General features: G+C 36.3%; 1 protein-coding gene across 2 annotated transcripts in view; it reads left to right on the forward strand.

Annotated features, from left to right (window-relative positions):
• RNF145 (ring finger protein 145) overlaps positions 1 to 23769 on the forward strand; it is a 57434-nt gene that overhangs the window by 11491 nt on the left and 22174 nt on the right. For both annotated transcript variants that reach the window (XM_077895681.1, XM_077895682.1), the window contains exons 3-5: positions 3598 to 3706; positions 15860 to 15951; positions 23451 to 23686. In XM_077895681.1, the coding sequence (XP_077751807.1) occupies positions 3598 to 3706; positions 15860 to 15951; positions 23451 to 23686 (437 nt within the window). The remainder of the gene's footprint in view (positions 1 to 3597; positions 3707 to 15859; positions 15952 to 23450; positions 23687 to 23769) is intronic.

Here is a 23769-nt window from a genome sequence, read left to right on the forward strand (position 1 = left end):
GAGTTTTTGCTATCATTTTTTAGACTTAAGTGTCCATAGGGTCCCGAATTTGTGTTTAATTTTCATCTTTTGTTGTTTGTGTGATCTCAAATAGTTTCAGCTGCAAGTCTCTCTTTCTGCTTTGCATTGCTTTTTTAACCCTGTAATCTGGGGTTGGTGTTCCTCCTCTATTATCCCACAGCCATCTAGTTATACCTCTGCCATAGCACTTATTCTGCTGCATTCTAAGGGTCCTAATGCTCACCTTCCTTTGTAACTAGATTGAGCTCCTTTAAAGTAGGAATGGTATGGTCTGTAATCTCCGTATTTCCAGCACCTAGCTTGTGCCTGGTACTGAATGGATTTCTAATTACTGTTCAGCATCTCCACCTAAATATTCTGTACACACTTCAATTTATGATTACTGAACTCATCTTTATCATTTTTAACTCAAACCTCCTCCTCCTTCTGTGTTTCCTATCTTAATAGCAAAGCTGTCCTCTTGATTACCTCTCAAGCTAAAACATCAGACTCCTCTTCACTTCCTTGTTCTCAACCACTCACCCATAGGTAACCACTGAGACTTATTCAAATATGTATCTCATAGCTGATCCTGCCAACTCCATACCAAAGCTGCTGATTTATTCCAGGTCCTCATTTTTTTCCCCCACTACTAAAATCGCCTTTATTTTTTTTATATTTATTTTTTAAAAGGATTTTATTTATTTATTCATGAGAGACACAGAGAGAAAGAGAGGCAGAGACACAGGCAGAGGCAGAAGCAGGCTCCGTGCAGGGAGCCTGACGCGGGACTCGATCCTGGGTCTCCAGGATCAGGCCCTGGGCTGAAGGCGGTGCTAAACCGCTGAGCCCCCCGGGCTGCCCTAAAATCACCTTTAAATAGCAGAAATTCTTGCATTTTGTTAGGAGCATTCATTAAAGTTATTTTAGGTAGGTCATTATTTTTAAATGCTGCTGGCCTTGCGTTTTAATTATAAATTACTGTTGGGTTAGCTTCATCATTATCAGTTGAGGTTGTTGAGGTTTGTTAGAATGAATAGTGATGCATATTTGCATCAGCAATAGTTTTGGCTGGTGTTTTTCTTTTTTCGGCTTGTGTTTTTCAAATGATTAAATTATATGCATATTGTGGTTCAGTTCAAATAACTTATACTGTTTTGCTTTAGCAGTATTAATAATTCCTTAAGATTCTTCTTGTGTGGGGACCCCTGGGTGGCGCAGCGGTTTAGCGCCTGCCTTTGGCCCAGGGCGCGATCCTGGAGACCGGGATCGAATCCCACGTTGGGCTCCCAGTGCATGGAGCCTGCTTCTCCCTCTGCCTATGTCTCTGCCTCTCTCTCTCTCTCTCTCTGTGTGTGACTATCATAAATAAATTAAAATTAAAAAAAAAAGATTCTTCTGTGATATATTTTATCACAGTTACTTTTCCACTGAAATGTGAAAGAGGATATAGATGAGCCATAGGGTTTTTGTTTTGTTTTTTTGGCTTCTTACTTTAAGTATATCTAAAAGACTTGAGAACTGTTAGCACAGTCTAACCTCCTTATTATTATATATATTTATATTGAGGCATTAGTCACCAGATCTGTTGGTATCATCTGCCAGTACTTTTTTATTTACACCAAATTGTATTTTAGCCTACTAAGTTTATTGTTTCCCGAAAATGTCCTTTGGTTTTCATGCCTGCCATTCTCTTTTCCCAGATTGCTGCTGCTTTTTTCTTGGCCTGTGAAGATCCATTCACCCTTCTAGGTCCAGGTCAAACTTAATCATTTAACCAACCATAGCCCTTCTGCTATTGGTTTATTACAGCACCAATATTGTATCATACTTTTGTCCATGTTTATTTTTTCACTAGACTGTGATTACTTTATTCTTGGGTCTTCCATGTCTAGGAATGCATATGTATCACAGTTTACATGTAATAATCGGTTGAGTGACTGGATAATTGAAAGAATGAATGAAATCAGTATGTTTGGTCTAGAGGATTTGGCAGCTGTTTTATGAGATCTACACAAAAAGGGAAAGATAATATCTGGAAAGAGATATGATAGTTCATTAAAAGAATTTAAGGAGACGTTTCATGCAATAGATTGAATCCTTCAGCCACAAACACTAAACATGCTTACTAAATAAACAACCCTTTAAATACAAAATACAAAATACAAAACCGCTGCGCCACCCAGGGATCCCTAGAAAAATTATTTTAAGAAATTAAAAAAATAGAAATACTTCTCTCTAGTTTCTGTTGGATTGTTCTAAAGTTAGATGTGTGGGGAAATCTGAATTCTACCTCTTTAGTCCCTATCATATTGCTCCTGTTTCTCTAGCTTTAAGTATGATTAATTCCTTAGCTTTAAGCCTGAGAGGTATTATTAGGGATATCCATGCCCTAATAAAGACTCATTAATAAGTAGAGTATAGATTGGTGATGACATTGAAAAGATAACTTGGGTTTGAGTCAGAGTGAATGGGATTTAGGAGAAAGAGTGAGCTAGCCTGTTGAAGGGGAGGTAGGAAGCTCAGTTTGTACACATGCATGAGAACATTTAAGTGGAATATATCTCTGACATCATGAGGTAGGAGATGTCTGCTTAGAGTAAGAAATGATTACTTTGTGTGTGTGTGTAGTAGGTAGGTTCTCAGTAACTTTGTTGATAATATACATTTGGAATGGTATATTCTAAGCAACAGCATAAATTCTTTGAGAAACTTTATAGAGAGAAAAGCAATTATTCAGGGACTAGATTTCCTATGTTTATTTGAGAGAGTAAAAAGAAAGTGGAGATTTAAAGGAAATCCACAGAGCCAGTTTTGAGGTTGGTTGCTTCAGGTGCAACCAGCCTCATAAGGTTGTGCTGGCACAAGAATAAGCAGGATGTTTTAGATTTGACAAGTTGGCAATGGTTGACTTCTGAGGTTCTTTAGATTGGAAGGGTAAAGAGGGCTCATAGAGACTTTGTAGAGGATAAAGTGGGAATAGTGGATGGTTAGAAAACAGAAGCATTGGTAGAGGTAGTTTATAACATTTGTCAGTGGAATGAGAAAGGTAGGTAATAGAAAAAGGAAAAATCAGCACAAAGAGAGGTTTTTCTTCAAGATTAGAATAAGAGCCCTCTACATCCTTTGAAAAGAAAGGCGTGCACTGGTGTCAGGGAATGTTGAAAGATACAGGAGATAGAGGTTGTTAAGGAGTTGGAAAAATAAGATCTTGAGTCAAGTGGAAGAGGCAGCTTTAGAGAGGGACATTAAGGACAGTTCTTCCTCTGGGACTAGAGAATGACAGAATTGATGTAGAACTAGTAAGTGGACATCAAGGAAAGGTAGGTAATGAGAGAAGTCCTGGTATACCTTTGTGTGTTGTTTTGATTATAAAGTAGAAAAATCTACCAAGAAAGTGAAAACTGCCTTCTTTTCAACAGAACATCTATACTGACTTATACTGTATTAAACTTATTTTGATAGTGAAGTAAAAAACCTCAAGGTTGTTGAAACCTGATTGGAAAGTAATTTACTTCAAATTCTTTTTATGTGTAATTATTTGGGAGACTGAATTAGAATCATTTTATTTATAATCTCTTTTTTTTTCTACTACAGGTTATATATTAAGTGTTGTGTTACTAACCTTGCCCAGGCAGCATCTGGTTCAACTTTACCTGTATTTTTTGACTGCCCTGCTCCTCTATGCTGGACATCAAATCTCTAGGTAAGAATGTGACCTTGCTTTTGAAATGTATGACTAAATTTGAAGTTTTTCAGTACTGATAAAATACTTTTCTTATGAACACTATTAAGAAGCTGAGGCTTTGCTAAATATCCAAAACAGTTTTTTTGATATTTGTTTTCTAAGTAAATATTACTGTATAGAATTAATAGCTGGGGTTGTGCTTCAAATTTTATTTCCTGCTTTGAAAAACAATCCAAATATGAAATGGGCCCTAAGATTATGTTTACAGAGATACTTAAGAGCTTTTCTATATTACCTAAGAAGAGAATTTCTGAAGATAGGCTGTAGAACATTTAACAGTTATGGACTTGATTACTTTCATCATTTTACGAAGTCAGTTTATGCTGCATATGAAACAGCGCAGCCATGTATCATGTGGATGATTTATATGATTTATTTGATGAGGTTCATGGTATAGCTCAGAATTCTGCATCTTTAGTAATACTGTGTTTGCCTAGGTCTGCTAGTCCTAAATTTTAAGACTGTGATTTGCCAGTGAAAATGAACTTCCTACTTTGGAGCAAGAATGTTAAAATACAGGGGAACCAAAAGCCCACACAGTAAATGTAATAGAGGTATAAATAGATTTGGGAGGTATAATTTTCTCTCTCTCTCTTTTTTTTTTTTTTTTTTTAGAGAGAGAGTGTAGGTACAAGTTGGTGGGGGGCAGGGCCAGAAGGAGAGGGAGAGAATCTTAAGCAGACTCCACACCCAGCATGGAGTCCCATGCAGGACTTAATCTCATGACCCTAAGATTGTGGCCTGAGCCAAAATCAGGAGTTGGACTTTTACCTGATTGAGTCACCCAGGCGCCTCTAATTCCTTTTGTCTTGACTGAAATGTATAACCATAATGAAATATACTCCCAATCCTAAAAAGAGTGATGGTTACTTTGCATGTATAAAAAGATGTAGCTTTCTGTAGTTCTGAAAAACAGATTCTGGTATTGGCATTTAATGAATCAAAATTAATCTTAAAACAGCATTTTCATATTAGTAGAATTGAATTGACATAGAAACCTTTTCTACTCTCTGATTATAAAATAATACTGTTTATTGTTGATGACTTTTGGGAAATAGAGAAAATTTAAAGGCAGTAACAATCACCTGAAATTATGCTACTCAGAGATAAACCTATTAAAATTCTGGCATTTCCTCCCAATTTTTTTTAATACCTTCCAGTTTTCACCACTTTCATGGATACAAAAGAGTTTAAATAATAATAGTCACTGACTCTTGGCCCCTCTTGTTGAAGAAAGACTTTCATCCTCTGTAATACTTCATCATCCAGTTATTTCTTAAAGGCTCTATAGTATTCTGCAGAAACTCAGTCTTTTCATTTTCCACTCCTTTGTTCCTCTCTGATCACTTTCCTCTTCTCAAAATGGTACCTGGAAGGTGGTGTTTTGCTCTCTAACTTTTGCTGTTTTGCCCAGGGCATGTTGTTGGGTGTCAAAGTTGGAAAATCTGGAGCTGCCAGAGTAGGGCTACATTTTTTATAATCGTAACAGTGCTTGAAACTGAACTGTTTTACTCTAAATTGAAGGCATGAGTTTTCTAATTTTGTATCACACAAGTGTGTCCCTATGTCTTGGACTCTTTCATGGGAGCATGAAGTAGATTTGGAGCATCTTTCTCCACATAGTTTAAAATAGTTCAGGGACCAGTAATAACAGAGACAACATGGTGTCCTTCCTATTGCAGCACCACCAGTCCCAAACCCCGACACAGTCTGTTCCTGTGGCCTTGCCCAAGATACCTCTGAATCTGAGCTCAAGCTCAAGGTAGAGACATTTCTCTATCTTTATTAATTTTTAAGCAAAAATTCTATCTGTAGAGTATAATGCAGTAGAGTAGATAGGCGTTTTGTTTTTTTTTTTAAAGGTTTTATTTATTTATTCTTAAGAGACAGAGAGAGAGAGAGGCAGAGACACAGGCAGAGGGAGAAGCAGGCTCCACACAGGGAGCCTGATGTGGGACTTGATTCTGGGCCTCCAGGATCACGCCCTGGGCCAAAGGCGGGTGCCAAACTGCTGAGCCACCCAGGGATCCCAGTAGATAGGCTTCTGATTTATAATTTTTTTTGTGTAGATGAGTGCCTAGCCACCTAAGAGTGCCATATCTTTTGGAGAAGTGCGTGGTGACTGGAGAATTTCGAATTCTGTGTTCCTTATTTACTACAATATAACCTTTGTGTCACTTATTAGAGAGATAGGTCTCCTTTTCCTTAATCTACAAAGTGGTAGTAATATCGTAAGGGGCTATTGTAAAGATTCAGTAAGATAAAGGATGTAAAGCTCTTAGAGTAGTTGAGTGTAGAGCTGAATGACTTTTTTCCTTTTTTTTTTAAGTTTTAATTCCAATTCAGTTAATATACAGTGTTATGTTAGTTTTAGGTATACAATATAATGATTCAGCAATTCTATACACAGTATTCAGTACTCATCATGGTAAGTATACTGTTTAATACCCATCACTTATTTCACCCATCTTCCCTACCCCTGCCCACCTCCCCTCTGGTAACTTTCAGTTTGTTCTCCATAGTTGACTCTGTTTCTTGATTTGTCTCTTTTTTCCCCTTTGTTTTATTTCTTAAATGCCACATGTGAGTGAAACCATATGGTATCTGTATTTCTCTATTTTATTTATTATTATACTTGATAGCTCCATCCATGCAGTTGCAGATGGCAAGATTTCTTTTCCTTTTTTTTTTTTTTTTTTTGTGGCTGAATAATATTCTGGGTGGTGTGTTTGTATGTGTATGCATGCATACACATACACCACATCTTCTTTATCCATTTATCCGTCAATGGACACTTGGGCTGCTTCCATAATTTGGCTATTGTAAATAATGACACAGTAAACATAGGGGTGCATATATCCTTTTGAATTAGTGTCTTTGTATTCTACTGTAAATACCCAATAGTGGGATTACTGGATCATGGGGTAGTTCTATTTTTAATTTTTTGAGGAACCACCATAGTGTTTTCCAGAGTAGGTGCAACGGTTTGCATTCTGACCAACAGTGCAGGAGGGTTCCTTTTTCTCCACATTCTTGCCAACACTTGTTGTTTCTTGTGTTTTAATTTAGCCATTCTGACAGGCGTGAAGTGATATCTCTCTGTAGTTTTGATTTGTATTTCCCTGCTGATGAGTGATCTTGAACATCTTTTCTTTTTTTTTTTTTTTTGAACATCTTTTCATGTGCCTGTTGGCCATCTGTATATCTTTGGAGAAATGACTATTCATGTCTTCTGCCCATTTTTTAATTGGATTGGTTTTTGGGTGTAGTGATCAGTGAATTATTTTTTTTTTTAAAAGAGAGAATAAGAGCTTGAGTGAGCAAATGGGTAAGGGAGAGCACAAGGGGAGGGAGAGGGACAAGCAGACTCCACATGGAGCATTTACCCCATGATGGGGTTTGATACCATGACCCAAACCAAAATCAAGAGTCAGACGATCAACTCATTAAGCCATCCAGGCCACCCCTCTGCTCAGTGAATTTTAACTAACATGTCTTTTTTATTATGTAGAAGTCTTTTATGAACATTCTTTAAAAAATGACTTTAAATCAGAGTATTTTATGGTAGAGCTATATAATGATAGCTTTTTAGAGTTGATGTAGTTTCTTCGATTATTTTTTAAAATTCTAAACTTCAAGGTAGGGTTATGAAAATTGTTGCTTTTATTAGTTATAATTCTGGGTGAGAAAACAGTGATCCTGTACTTTCCTTCATGCTTTTTTGGTTTCTATGTGGTTTAGTGGTATAGTGATGGCCGAAGGCATGTAGCCCTGTTTTTATATGTATATATAGTATTACCATCCAGGCTTTTTCAGAGGTCAGAATTCTATTATGTAAGGATAAACAGAGCCCTGACATGTCAGAGCTGAATACAAACCTTTTTCTGACCATTTTTCTGGCGGCAGTTTTAACTTTAGACGTTTAATTTATGGAAATGTTTTTTTAATGTTTAAAGTTTGTTTTTATTGGGCAGCCTGGGTGGCTCAGCGGTTTAGCGCACCCTTCCGTCCAGGGCCTGATCCTGGGGCCCTGGATCCTGGGCCCTCCCGGGATCGAGTCCCACGTTGGGCTCACTGTGTGGAGCCTGCTTCTTCTCCCTCTGCCTATGTCTCTGCCTCTCTCTCTTTGTGTGTCTCATGAATAAATAAAATCTTAAAAAAAAAAGTTTGTTTTTATTATTATAAAATGAAATGTACTTTAAATAATCGCAGCTATAATAAAATTTTAGAGTGTACAAATCATTTCCTATTTTTTATTTCATTTAGATCCTTTTTAATAATCCTTTCATATTTATAGAAGAAAAACCAAAGTGGGCAAATAACTGGGAGGAACAATCCCAGACTTTAACTTGAATGTAGAGTTTTCTAATTGGTAGTTTATTCCCAGGGAGGCAGCATGGTTAGTGGAAAGAAAATAAATTCTAGAATTAGACTGAGTATGAACTAGTTTCCCTATGTTACCTTGGCAGGTTGCTTCTTTGAAAATGTAAAAGGAAGACAATGTCCATCTTAAGGTGTTAGTTTTGATATTAACCTAACAAATTTCAATGGTGTGTTGAGAATTTCTTTTCTTAGTATAATTTATACTAGATGATGCTGTCTTAGAAAAGGTTAACAAAGATGTGTTACCCTTGAATTATTCATAATATGTCACATTTATAAATATTGAGGCTTGAATATTACATTTATAAAATTTTAAGGCTGAAGTTTTTTAGTTTTAGAAAACGTAATGGTTCAGATTTCATGTAGCAACCTTATAACTATCTTTTTCTTTAACAGCTTTATTGAGATAAAATTTACATACCTATTTAAAGGATATAGCTCAGTGGTTTTAGTACATTCACAGAATTATACAGACCATCACTATGATTGATTTTAGAACATTTTCATCACTCCAAAAAGAAACCCTGTACCCATCAGCAGTCACTCCCCATTTTCCATCGGTCCCTTTCCCCCCAAGCTTAGGCAACTGTCAGTCTATTTTCTGACTCTATGGATTGGCCTATTGTGGACATTTCATACAGATACATACAGTATGTGGTCCTTTGTGCCTGGCTTCTTTCACTTAGCATGTTTTCAAGGTTCATCTATGGTGTAGCATGTATTACTACTTTTTCTGTCCAAATCATATTCTATTGTATGAATATACCATGTTTTGTTCATCCATCTATTGATGAACATGGGTTCTTTCCACTTTTTGGCTATTATAAGTAGTGCTGTGAACATTATGGGTAGGTGTTGTGTGGACATACTTTTTTCCTTGGGCATATAACTTTGGGGTGGAATTGCTGGATCATAAGATATTTGTGTTCAACCTTTTAAGGAACTGCCATAGTATTTTCCTTTTTAAAGATTTTATTTTTAAGTAATCTTTATACCACATGGGGCTCAAACCTATAACCCTGAGATCAAGAGTTGCATGCTGTACCCACTAAGCCAGCCAGGTGCCCCTGCTGAACTCTTTTCTAAAGCAGCTATATTATTTTTACCAGCAATATATGAGGGTTCCAATTTCTCCACATCCTTGCCAATACTTACTGATAAGTCTTTGTTAGTATAGCTATCATAGTGAGTGTGATGTGATATTCCATCTGATTTTGATTTGCACTTCCCTGATGGCTGATGGTATTGAGCATCTTTTCATGTGTTTATTAACCATTTGTAAATCTTTTTTAGAAAAATGTTTATTCAGATTCTTTGCCAGGTGTTTAATTGGGTTGTCTTTTTTTTAAATTATTATTACTGGGTTGTAATACAACTCAATTCTAGATAGAAGTCTTTTATCAGTTATATGATTTACAAATATTTTTTACCATTCAGTCTAGTTATATTAAGGCAATGTGTAGTATGGTATTAAGGAGAATCAATACATGGATAATTTAATTAATTCGGTACTTCAGAAACGGACTATATAAGAAGTCATTTGCAGTTACTAATTTCTTAAACTGAAAATTTCATAAGCTCTTGGGGTACCTGAGTGGCTTAGTCGATTGAGCAGCTGGCTGCCTTCTGCTCAGGTTATGATCCCAGGGTCCTGGGATACTGCTCTGCATAGGGCTCCCTTGCTCAGCAGAGAGCCTGCTTCTCCCTCTGCTGCTCCCCCTGCTTGTGCATTCTCTTCATGAGCGCGTGCTGTTTCTCTCTCTCTGCCAAATGAGTAAGTAAATAAAATCTTAAAAAAAAATTCATAAGCTCTTGAAAAGCTGGGTTTCTGTTTTCCCTTAAGACGTGTACTCAAATAAGGGTGCCTGGGTGGCTCAGTTGGTTAAGCATCTGACTTTGGCTTAGATTATGATTTCTCGGGGTCCTGGGATTGAGCCCTACATCCAGTCATTGGAGAGTCAGCTATTCCTTCTCCTGACCCTCCCCACCCTCCCTCTCTCTTTCTCTCTCTCAAAAAATATATAAAATCTTAAAAAAAAAAAAAAAGACACGTACTCAAATAATGAAGCTGATTACCCTTAAATGAATAAAAATGTGTTTAGAAAAAAAAAAACTTTTGTAGAATATGTCTAGAATGGATATTGCTTGTAGTTCATAGGAATTAAACTTTAGAAAATCCATGGCCTCAGGTCATGTAGTATGGACATTTAATATTCTGTTTGAACTCATTAGAATTTGATAAATTTCAGGTTCTTGAACTCTTAAAAGTACTAAACTGTGTTTTTCATTTTGAGTAATATAAGGAATGTATTTTCCAGTTTCAATCCTGCTTTAAAATTGAGACTATCCAGAACTATAGGGGAAGAAAGAAAAACTCTACAACTGATAGGACCATTCCTGCAAGGGTATGGTCTTGATTTACAACACAGTTGTGTGTTTTTCTCTAAAATTTTTAAATTCCAGTATTCTTGAATTCCTTGTCTTACTGTTTGATTTATGAACCAACGTGTCCATTTTATGTGTGTATGAGTTGAATTAAGAGCCCATGGGTTTCACAGTATTAAAAGTATACTCCTTTTTATCCTGCCTTGGTATGTAAGTAGGGTTTCAAATGAAAAATTTTACCAAGAATTATTTATATGTAAAATACAGATTATTAGCTACCCATTTCATGAAAGTTGGTTTCATTTAAGGTTTCTCTATTACAGGACTATTAGCATTTTAGGCCAGGTCATGCTTTGCTGTGGGGGCAATCTTGTGTGTATGTTACTGCCTCTGCCCCCTAGATCATATAGCACCCCCTTTCTAGCAATTGTGAAACCAGAGTGTCCCTAATTGCCAAATGTGTTTTTCTGAGTAACAACATTCATTTCTTTCTTTTTCTTTTTCTCTTTTCTTTTCTTTTTCCTGGGTAACACAATTTAAATTTAACTGCTGTTAAATAAAGGAATTAATAAAATGAGTTTTGTCATTATATACTCTGCTTTTAATTTTGACAGGAATAAAATTGAGCCATTTCAGTATTTGATAAGTTTTCTTCTTTTGAACATTATCAGATCCAGGCACTAAATATTTCAGCGAGGGGTCAGAAAGAAGCTAAAGAGAGAAGCAGGGTGGCAGAGATGATTTAAATAATTGAGCTCAGGGTAAATGAACTATTCAGTTACTAGCAAATTGTTTAGGGTATAATAGGCACTCAAATACAGGTGCTAGAAAATCTGAGTATCTGGGATTCCTTAAATTGAGCAATGCCTTTTGTTTGCACATATTGCATAAGATAGCTTTGAGAGTTCACCACTTTATTCTCTGTAAAAGTAGATTAGGTTTCTTTAGAATTACAGTTTGAAAGCTTTAAGTGGCCGGAATGTACAAATTATACTAAGTCGTTCAGGCTGTTTAAGAGATGTTACCAGGTCAGTTGTGAATTGGTAAGCTTCTAGGTTTTGTTGTTATTTTTTGTAACTTGTATGCTTCTCTTTATAGCAAGAATTTTTCTAATTGCAAGCTATCCTTGAGGCTCTTTTCATATATCTCCTACATTCTTTTTTTTTTTTTTTTTTTAAAGATTTTATTTATTTATTCATGACAGACACAGAGAGAGAGGCAGAGGGAGAAGCAGGCTCCATGCGGGGAGCCTGATGTGAGACTTGATCCTGGGTCTCCAGGATCACACCCTGGGCCGAAGGCAGGTGCTAAACCACTGAGCCACCCAGGGATCCAATCTCCTACATTCTTATGCCCCCAGACAGTTTCAATTGCTGTATAATAGGCTACCACAGGGGACAAGAGAAGTAGATTTTCAAAGTGTTTAGTTTATTAGTGCTCAGGGTTGATCGTTAGTATTGTACAAATTGCACAAATGAAAAATGTTTAAGAAGGTAAAGATTTTATTCAGTTATAAGTAGACAGCAGGGATTCTTGCTTCTGACCAGCCTAATACATTTTACCATTTAAATCTTCTAAATTGAAAAAACAAACAGTACTTTTGAACATTTCATCTGATTCAGTCTTAAAATAGTTATTAAATTCTATTAAAAATTAGAATTTCATGACTCTTGCATCAGATTAATTTTTGGCTTAAAATGACTCATGGAATTTGGGTAATTTCTTGTCTGGAGCCTTCTTACTTGGTTTTACTGTCTTGTTTATTTATGTTGTGAATGACCCACTTTGTTGAGAGACTGAGTAATCAAGAGTTTTTATCGTCCAAGTAAGATGCCATGAAGTTGTTCATAACTTAGATATAGAGATCTTTGTTCAAACATTGATCCCTATTACAGTTCTTCTGTGTACTTTGGGATGCAATGTCTGGGTTCTTCTTTCAGAAGAGATAGCTCATTAGAGGTTACTTGGTGAGACCAGTAGTTTAGCATTTACTGAAGTCACTGCCCTGACTCTGGCAAGCCAGGCTCAGCTGGCCCATAGAAGTACTATAGGCTTTCTGGGCATGGCCTTCTTTACTGAGGAGGGATTTACTGGTGAGTCAGCCAAACAGGGAAGATTCTGAAGGACTGTCTTGAGAGACAGGAGTTGAGCCAAAGGAGAAAGGGTCTAAGGTGCCTAGAGAAGGTGTTAACTTCTTTGGTAGGATGATTGGACCAGTGGCTCAGGTCACACAGTAATGGGGGAGGTTAGAGCATTGAGGAGAGCTATTCTTAGGGTCCTAGAGGAAAGCAGCACAGAGAGTTAGTGGGAGGAAACCGTTTAACACCATGTTGTTGTCATTAGGGCCTAAAGGATGATTCTTCTGGAAGGCAGTTCTCCCTTAGTATCCCATAATCTTGTCAAATCACAAAGTCATGAAATACAGAGACTGAAAAAGAACTAAAAAGAAAATCATTCTCGATTTTTATAGCATTTCTAAAATTGCAATGATTAGATTAAATAATTTGTTTAATGTGTGTTTCTTTTCCTGGTTTGTAAGCTCGTGCTAACATGTGTTTCTTGTGTGCTGTAGTATTCCCAGAGTTTAGCAGTGTGCTAGCAACATATTATGTATACAGTAAATTTGTTTTTTAAAAAACAGACTTTATTTTTTAAAAGATTTTATATATTTGACAGGGAGAGCGAAAGAAAGAGAACACCGGCAGGGGTTGGGGGAGCTGCAGAGGCATAAGGAAAAGCAGACTGAGGGCTCTATCCCAGGACCCTGGGATCATGAACTGAGCCACCCAGGTGCCCCCAGTAAATTTTTGAGCTTAAAAGAAAAAGTATAGAGCTTGTTAATTTTCCTTACAAGTTTTGTTATGTGAAGTTAGAATTCTTAAAAGAAAGGCAAAGAAGCTGTAAAAAAAGAAGATAAACTAAGGTAGGCTAGGAAATAATACAAAGTAATTAAAAATATCTCAGCAATAAGAAATTTCTAGAGTAATGGGTTTGCTGAGTTATATATAAAATATCAGTAATAGGATTACAAAAGCAAACAAGGGAAAGAAAACATGTCCGGGAACCCAGCTCTGCAATCTCCCCCCCCACCCCCTTAAGAGATCTGCTGGGGAAAAAAAAAATCTGGGGACTGAGCCCTCAGGGTCAACTTTTTGGCTCTTCCAGGGAATAGTGCTCATATAGGCGTCCCTCCTCCCTTTTTATTGAATTCACATAAAACAAAAGTAACCTTTAAAGTGAATAATTCGGGGATCCCTGGGTGACTTAGCGGTTTGGTGCCTGCCTTCAGCCCAGGGCGTGATCCTGGAGTCCTGGGATTGGGTCCTGCATCGGGCTCCCTGCATGGAGCCTGCTTCTCCCTCTGCCTGTATCTCTGCCTCTCTCTCTCTCTCTCTCTCTGTCTCATAGATAAATAAATAAAATCTTAAAAAAAATAAAAATAAATAAAGTGAATAATTCATTGGCATATAGTACATTCATAATGTTATGCAACTATGACCCTTATCTAACTCCAGAACATTTTCATTACCCCACGGTAAAAACCAGTACCCATTATGTGTCCTTTACATTTTCTCGCCTCCAGCCCCCAGCAAGCAGCAATCTGCACTTTGTCTTGGTGGGTTTTCCTTCTTTATAATTGGACCTATTGGAGAGGGATCTACTGTGGTCACAAGAAATTTATGTGGCTTTTAGAGACCTAGGACTCAGAACTCTTTCAAATATAAATTTATTTCTTACATAGCATTTTCAAAGACTTCATATATGTTAAGTGGTATTTATATGTGTTTTCATTTTAAAGTTCATATTTCTCTTAATTCTTTAGTTTTCTGTCTTAAAGCTTTATAAAATATGATAATTTTACATTGATGGTTATGTAGTAATGTAGGCATCAGATATTTACATATAATTTGCATGTGTAGCATTTATGCCTCTCACAGGGTTTCAACCACTGACCTCTGGACTGGCTAGTCCTTTGTTGTGGGTGCTGTCCTATGCACAGTAGAACATTGTGGCAGCATGTTAGTCTAGGTGCTTTTAGCAGGCCCAGCCCTTCTAATTTGTGACAACTAAAAATGTCTCCAAACATTGCAAAATATCCCTTGGAGTTAAAATCACCCCGGGTTGACCACCACTGTGTTAAAATCATTCCTTTTGAGAGTTTCAGTAAAAAGGACTTAACATATTATTTGTTAGAAATAGTTATCATAGAGTAATAGAGTAAAATTACTAAATCACCTATGAATCTAGGGCCATTATTGATTTTATAATTGTACCCCAAACTACTTCCATTCATAAAATGTATCGTAGTTTTTAATTTTGATTTTTTTGGCGGTACTCTCCTTGTGGATTATGTAAGGGTCATTTCTTGTTTGGCTATGCTACACTGAAGGATTTCAACTTGATTGCCTAATAGGAAGTAATTTCATGGAAAAAGTAAATACAGCCGTGGGTTTGTTCAGAAATACTAGAAACATTCAAACTGTTTTAAATACAGTGAATAAAGCATTCAGTAAGTGAAGAAAAGGAGGATTTTTTTTAACACAAATTTCCCTACTGTGATGTCAAAAGAACTTAAGACAATAGTCTTCTAGTGTTATTACTTAGCTTACTGATAATAAATTCTCCCTTTCTGTGCTTCCTGGATGTGCAAAGTTCTGTTTTCTTAGTTGTGTAAAGGTTTTTGTTACTTAAATCCTATTACTTCTTAGTAATCACATGTTAAATAAATTTTAAAAGGAATATTTGATGTGATTTAAAATTTGTTTCAAAATAAATCTGTAGCCTGCTTACATATTATAACCCTAATTATAGATTCTTGATATAGTCAAAGTGACAGTTTTTAAGGATTGTCTTGCTGTGAGCCAGTTTTCTAGCTAGTTTGTGATTTACCTGTAACTGAGTACAATTGGGGATAAAACTGGGGAAAATAAGATAGGTGGGATGGTGGAAGAGAGCCCAAAGAGGGGAAATTTGTTGTAATATTATTGAGTATATCAGTTAAGTAGTAGGGTTGAGGAATGGCATATCAACTGTTCTTTTTTTACTGGAAATAATTTTTTAATAAGGCCTTGGGAAGAAAGAAAATCCCATAGAGTGGAGCTTTGGCTGTCTTTTCTACGTAGTAAAATTCACCTTTAGTAAATCTGATCCAGTTCATGGAAGAAGGAAATGAAGTCCATCCTTATATAATTCTTTATACTTAACTTTTTTCTTAGTATACGTGCGGAAAGAGGTGTTATTAACATAATATGCTTTTTATAAGAATACTGTGCTTTAACTACTTCTCTTTTCCATATGTGCTTGGAATGTATCTAATACATTCTTACCATTTTACTTATTCAGGGACTATGTCAGGAGTGAACTAGAGTCTGCCTATGAAGGACCAATGTACTTAGAACCTCTCTCCATGAATCGGTTTACCACAGCCTTAATAGGTAAGTATTATAAAAGAATTAAAAGTGTAGGTGGGGACCAGCCAGTCTTACCACCGTCTTTACATTATAATCATACATAGCCTATAGTTGCTTGTGTTTTTTAATGATATTTTAACTATTTGGAAGGTTAATAAAGGCAATTATTACTATGCAATGTTTTAAAGTTGTTTATTGTTATTGAAAGTCATCACTGTAGTCCAAAATAAATTGCCAGAAAATCAAGAACTTGAGACATGACTGAAATATTTAGGTAGCAGAATGTTAAAAATAGGAATGTTGGCTAAGACCCCAAAACAATATAGGTATAGTCCCAAGTGACATACCAGATCCTACCTACTGTGACAGAATTAAAAAAGGGAAGTGAGAGAAGAAATGTGTGGGAAATACCAGAAAGGGAGACAGAACATAAAGACTCCTAACTCTGGGAAACGAACTAGGGGTGGTGGAAGGGGAGGAGGGCGGGGAGTGGGGGTGAATGGGTGATGGGCACTGAGAGGGGCACTTGATGGGATGAGCACTGGGTGTTATTCTGTATGTTGGTAAATTGAACACCAATAAAAAATAAATTTATTATTAAAAAAGGGAAGTGAGAGAAAACATACTTTGCGATTCTTAAAGTCAGCATGTAGAGGGTGATAAAAGGTTGAATATTGGTAATTAAGGAGGATTTCTACATAGAGCTGTTTTCTCTGAAATACCTCCCCATTTAGAGAATTCAGCAGTAGACCATTTGGAGAGTCACATGTCTTCTGTGGCTTAGTGGGGATACTATGAATGGGTGTCTGACCTATGCCTCCAAAATCTTAAGCTGCACCATCTAAAATTAGCTACATGTAGCTATTGAGCACTTGAATTGTGGCTGGTCCAAATTAAGATATGCTGTAAGTATAAAACACCTAATTTCTAAGACGTAGTGCAAATATGGATGCAAAATGTCTTGCTAATTTTTTAATGTAGATTGAATGTTTATATGATGATATTTGGGGCATATTAGATTGAATAAAATAATATTGTTAATTTCACCTGTTTTTTTTTTTGTTGTTGTTGTTGTTGTTTTTAAAAGGAAGCTCCTACAAGGTTAAAGATTACAAATGTGGCTCGTATTATAATTCTAATGAGGTTTCAAGGACAGCAGTGGGCTGACTGGCTGTTGAGTTTTCTGACTGCAGACATAGTGAAAATGTCTTGTGAAAATGTCTTGTGGAGTCCTCTTGTATCTTCTAATCTGTGTAGGCAAAGGATGTTAGTTTCCTATGAACTATATAAGGGCCCCAAGAGTCAATGGTATTTTTTTAGGTCCTTCTAAGAGAGCCTTTAGAAGGATAAGACTCCCAACGGGGATTGAACTTCCAGGAGTTAAGCAAAGAACCAAAAATAGCCAGAGAAGGGTATATAACAAGCACTAAGGTGGGAGAGCCATAGTGATGGTAACAATCTCAGAAGAACCCATAAAAGTGCCCAGGAGAAAAGGCAAGGAATTAAAAAAAATTAAGGTGTAGGGCGGTGCATATGGGGAGGGAGGTGGAGGGGCACAGGGGAAGAGAATCTGAATCTTAAGCAGGCTCTACAACCAGCTCAGAGCCCAGTGGAAGGCTTAATCTCAGGATCCTGAAATCATGATTTGAGTAGAAATTAAGAGTCAGACACTCAACTGACTGAGCCACCCAGGCACCCCAAGGGAATTTTTTATGCCCCAGCTTCAGGGTGCACCCACACCCTGTCATTTTAAGAGCATAGTTGAGTAACAATTTCCTACTTCCCTCTCGCCTTCCCTACATGCTTCAACCCTGGATAAGTCAAGAAGAGAGGGCGATGATGCTGGCAAAGAAGATGAAGCCTGCCTTAACCTTTCCACCCCTCTCACAACTGCAGGTTTTCAATCTGTAGTCCTGTAGGAGGCCTGAGCTAGAGTAAGGGAAAAGCCTCAACTTCAAATCATTTTCAGAGTATTGGCTATTCAATTGAGAGTGTGTAACCTAAACTAGTTTAGAAAAGTTATAGGACTTACTTAGGGACAGGAGAACACTAATCTTCACATAGTGGATTTTAAAAGACGATAGGGGAAAAAAAACTGTTGCTTTAGGACTGTATCCTAGGAGTTAGTGTATTTACTAGCTGTAACATTCAAATGTGAAAATACAGCTGACCCTTTAACCAACACGGTTTTGAACTGCGTGGGTCCGCTTACAATCCAGTACTGTAAATGTATTTGCTTTTCCTTACGGTTTTCTTAATAACATTTTCTTTTCCATAGTTTACTTTATTGTAAGAGTATAGTATGTATTGCATATAAAATATAAAATGAGTATTAATTGACTATGTTATTGCCAAGAATGCCAGTCAGCAATAGGCTGTTAGTAGTTAAGATTTTGGGGAGTCTAAAGTTCTGCAAGAATTTTCAACTGTGCGGGGTCTTGGCACCTGTAACCTTTGCATTGTTTAGATGTCAACTATGTTTGCTAGGTTAGAAAGCTTGTCAAGTATTATTTTTCATTCTATAATTGGTGCAATATAGCATAAAATTGAAACATTTCCTTAAATTTTCCTATCAGTGGCTATGATACTCTGTTTATTCAGCTAAGATCCAGTTAATTGAAAATAAAATCCATAAACTACTAAATACTATGTTTTGATCCATTTTGGATGTTAAAGGAACTTTCTTATTTTCTTCCATTTCATTAATGAACTTTTAGTGAAAAACCAAGTGATAATAATATGCCATCATTTCTTAGAGTTTCAGACTTCTTGGAGCTATTTCTGATAGTGGAATCCTGACATCCAGAGATTACTTCGTGATTTTGATTTATTCAGAATTACTAATTGAAATAGGCACATCCAACTTAAACAACTTCCAGGTTTTTTGGGGGCTATAGGAAAGATTTCCACTCCTTTTCCACTCACCTAAATACAAGAAGTGGTCTTCTCTTAAAGAGAATTACAGCATATGAGTCATATTCTTCTATGAAAGAAGAGAAGTGAAGCCTATAACCCCAGAGTTGAGGACTGAATGTGCTGGCATAGACTTAGGGGAATTTTCAGAGTGTAGAGGAAGTTTACATCATGCTGAACAAGGAAATTTAAATATCACAGCTATGAGTACAGTGAGAGATAAGCCAGAATAAAAATTCCTAATCATTCCTAGTATTAAAGCATTTCCTCCAAGTACTTTCTTTTAGAGTTTCTGCTAATCCTTTCATCAAAAAAATAAACTTATTTTTAAAAGTCAAGACCTACCACATCAGAGTTGTATGATGAAAATTGGCTCTCTCCTACATCACTTCTCTTCACATGCCTGTATCAATTCCCAGAGGCCTTTCTCCTTTTCAGTCACAATAATGTCTTCCCTGCTATTTTCTCTTTTGTTCTTCTCAGGAAATCTTATCAATTGGATAATGTTCCTCCTACATTGACCTTTCTTACTGTTCTGTTTTCCTTTCTCTGTCTTTGTCTTTTGTTTTTGAGATTTCCCAACTTTATTTTCCAACTGTTTTATTGTACCTTTTTTGTTTTATATTTTTAATAACCAGGAACTTATTTCCATCAAATGCTTTTTAGTATGATAGTTTTTATTTCTTAAATATATCATTTATCTCTTTGAAACTTTCTTTTGTTCCTTGAATTATCCATTTCCTCTGAGATCTTTTATTCTGTTTTGATCTTTGTCTGTCATGGGATAGTAGTGTTTCTCAAGCCTGGATTTGAAACACCTGGTTATATTAAAGATTTATAAGTACTGATGCCTAGGCCTCCTCTGAGGCTGTTTAAACAATAAGTTTTACTTAAATATCTGGGAGTCCTTGACTAATCATTTGTATTAAAGTAAGTTAAGTTGTTGATTAGAATCTCTTTAGGTTTACCAAATGGTGTGTTTCACAGTTGGTGTTCAAGTGGAATTGGCTGGTTTTGAGTATTTGTGTGTCTTTTCACTTGGACTTGGTCATCTTCCCCAAGAAGGAATCTTCCTGTCCCCTGTAGGGGAGGCTATTATTAGTCACTAGAATGGGTGACAATAAACATGGGATCCATGCTTGGGTACGTAGAGAGATCTCATCTCTCAACATGTACATTTTTGTTTTAATCCCCTCTTTTCATTTGGGCATCTTACCTCTGCTCTGGTGTCCAAGAGCCTGTTTTGATCTCTGTAGAGAGCAGACTTTGGTCTTACTCCTGGGTGCGGAAAAGAGTAGTGGCTTGGCTAAGTTCCTTGCCTCCTATCTCTTCATTCTTTGTCCTTTAAAGTGTTCTCATTACACACTTGGTGGCCTCTCCTCCAGGTTTTTTTTGTTGTTGTTGTTATTGTTTAAGTATTATGAGTTTTCCTCCTTTTATGCTTTTATGAATATTTTTCACATTATTTAGATATCCATTCTTTAAAGGTTAAAATTAATACTCTGTGGGAGAAAATACCACATGTTATAACATGGTAGATTGTTAACAAATGGTCAGCTTTGTTCAGAAATGGTTGCCATTATTTTGTGTTCTTTTAACAATTGTATAGACTGAACACAAAGTAAAAATCTCAAAGTACTGTTTTGCTTTGGCAAGAAGGAAGAGAATTTGACTAAATGATTCCTATCTGGAAAATAACATGTTTAAGAATTTTCAAGAAATTCTAAAGGGAGCTAAGAGACGGGGCTTGTCCAGTCAGTAAAATGGGACAGTGTTGTATTGTCATCAGAGTAGATAATTGAAAAAGAATAGCAAGGGGGCACCTGGGTGGCCCAGTCGATTGAGCATCTGACTTTGGCTCAGGTCATGATCTTGGGGTCCTAGGATCCAGCCCCATGTCAGGCTCTCTGCTTTTCTGGGTGTCTGCTTGTCCTTCTCCCTCTCCTGCTGCCATTCCCCCTGCTTGTACACTCTGTCTCAATAAAATCTTAAAAAAAAAAAAAAGAATAGAAAGTTCTGATATAGACACAAATACATGGAAAATGTAAAAGTATATTAGAATGGCATTTCAAAATAATGAGAAAAGAATTAGATGGTTCTTTTTTTTATTAAAGATTTTATTTATTTATTCATGAGAGACACAGAGAGAGGCAGAAACACAGGCAGAGGGAGAAGCAGACTCCTCGCAGGGAGCCCGATGTGGGACTCGATCCCAAAACTCTGGGATCATGCCCTGAGCTGAAAGCAGACACTAAACCACTGAGCCAACCAGGTGTCCTTGAATCGGATGGTTCTTTTTTTTTTTAATTTTTATTTATTTATGATAGAGAGAGAGAGAGAGAGGCAGAAACATAGGCAGAGGGAGAAGCAGGCTCCATGCACCGGGAGCCTGATGTGGGATTCGATCCCAGGTCTCCAGGATCGCGCCCTGGGCCAAAGGCAGGCGCTAAACTGCTGCGCCACTAATTGCTAGTTTTAAGACAGCTGACTAAATATCTGGAAAAACCAACTTAGATCATTCTTACCTTATTCTAAAATAAATTCCAAATGTATTAATTTTTTTTAAGAATTAAGAGAGAGCGAGCGTGAGTGAGGAGAGGAGCAGAGAGAGGGAGAGAGAGAATCTCCAAACAAGCTCCATGCTGAGCTGGACTTGATCCCATGACCCCAAGATCATGACCTGAGCCAAAATCAAGACTTAGAAACTTAACTGACTGAGCCACTTAGACACCCCTCAAATGTGTTAATTTTTAAATTAAAGAATACTAAAAGAAAATGTAGGTCATTACTTGTATAATCTTGAATAAGGGAACTCATGATTTAATCATGGCATCAAAGGTAGAAACCAACAAGGAAAAAGATTGATATCTTTGATTATTTACAGTAGAATATCCTTTAAGAGAAAAAAATTATTAAAAGATTCAAATGACACACTGGCAAAATATAATCATAAGACAAAGGAACATGAGTATCTTAATCAGAGAATTCTAGAAGGCTATGTTCTCCAGTGGAAATGACCAAAGACTATGAACAAGCATTTCACCAAATAATTGCAGATTATTTTTGTAACTTATTTGTAATTGGTAATCAACAAATGTGAATCTGAAAAAGCTTAGAATATATTCATTGCTTTACCTTTTCTTAAATTATTTTTACTGCTGGCAAGTCAGTGGGAAAATGTGTGCCCTGTATGTACACTGCGTACTTTTGTTTCTTTTTTTTTTTGGTACTTTTGTTTCTATGTGTCAAAAGCCTGATATGTTTCTTTGACTCAGTAATTCCACTTTTAGGAAATTAGTGTAAGAAGATACTAGGAAATGCACTCCAAGTAGTTTATACAAGGGTGTCATACATGTATAGGCTTATTTATAACAAAGCATTTATAATTATGAACTATTTGAAAATAGCCAAGTGGTGGTACTGTGTCATATGCATTCAGTGAAATATAACCATACAATTAAAAACAACTGTATGTATATATGTGTGTGTACACACATACATACATACACACACATATACATTTCCTGATGAGACACATGCATTATATGTATTAACTAAAAAAAACCTGGTTGTAAAATAGTATGTACACTATAATCTATAAAACATTTGTATATATTCACATAGAATAAATCTGAAAAAGTGACAGTATGAATATGTAATTAAAAAAAAGATTATTTATTTGAGAGAGAGAACGTGCTTACATGAGCAGGAAGGGCAGAGGAAAAGGGAAAGAGAATTTCAAGCTTACTCTGCACTGAGCACGGAGTGGATGTGGGGGCTCGATCTCACAACCCTGGTATCATGACCTGATCTGAAACCAAGAGTCAGACGCTCAGCTGCCTGTGTCACCCAGGTACCTCTGAATACCTAGTTTTTACTGAGCACTTAACTAGGTTTCAGATACAATACTAAGGCTTTCTATGAAGTGCTTCATTTAATGGACCCAAGGTATTAATAGGCTATCTTTATGTGATAGGATTATAAGATACTGAGTTTTTTCTCCTTTTTATTTCTCTGTATTTTCTAGCTTTTCTATAATGATCATGTATAATCCTCTGGGAAGAATTTGTTGCTTAAAATTTTTGGTGTTAACTTTCATTATTGAGTCATTTTGAAAGAAGGCTTGTATAGTCCTATAAATGCAATTACAGCTTGAAAATCTCAGAATAAATTTTGTTACAGCATAATCTTAGAGAAGTAACTGTATCTCTGGGATTTTATACTTTCGCCTATAGACCAGAACAGTTAAATATTGAGGGCCTTTGTAAAAAGAGCTGTATATAAATATTAGTAGCTGAATAAATATAATATTGAATTAGACATTAAAAAAAACCTTTTTGTGTCATATATGTCATCTGAAATCTGAAGAGTATATTTGTGCTGCTTTTTTTAGATCAGCATCTAGGGAATTGGTGCTCAAAATTGACAGAACATGTAATAATTACAATGCATGTAATTATGGTCAGATGAGGTAAAAATTTGATTTAAAATATCATCTAAGAGATCTTAATTAGATATCTTCAAAAATTATGTCATCATTTTTATTGTCTTTTCTTTTTATTTTATGGATAGCAAATCTTAAATGCATTATGTTCTCCTTCCCATTTTAGGTCAGTTGGTGGTGTGTACTTTATGCTCCTGTGTCATGAAAACGAAGCAGATTTGGCTCTTTTCAGCTCACATGCTTCCCCTGCTAGCACGACTCTGCCTTGTCCCTCTGGAGACAATTGTTATCATCAACAAGTTTGCTATGATTTTTACTGGATTGGAAGTTCTCTATTTTCTTGGGTCTAATCTTTTAGTACCTTATAACCTTGCTAAGTCTGCATACAGAGAATTGGTTCAGGTAAGACTGACAACCACACCCAGGTAGATAAAGTTACACACAAAAATTAGTTATATTAAAGATTTAGTTCATTATTTCACATT

This window comes from Canis aureus, chromosome 4 (assembly GCF_053574225.1).
Source record: "Canis aureus isolate CA01 chromosome 4, VMU_Caureus_v.1.0, whole genome shotgun sequence".
Lineage (NCBI taxonomy): Eukaryota > Metazoa > Chordata > Mammalia > Carnivora > Canidae > Canis > Canis aureus.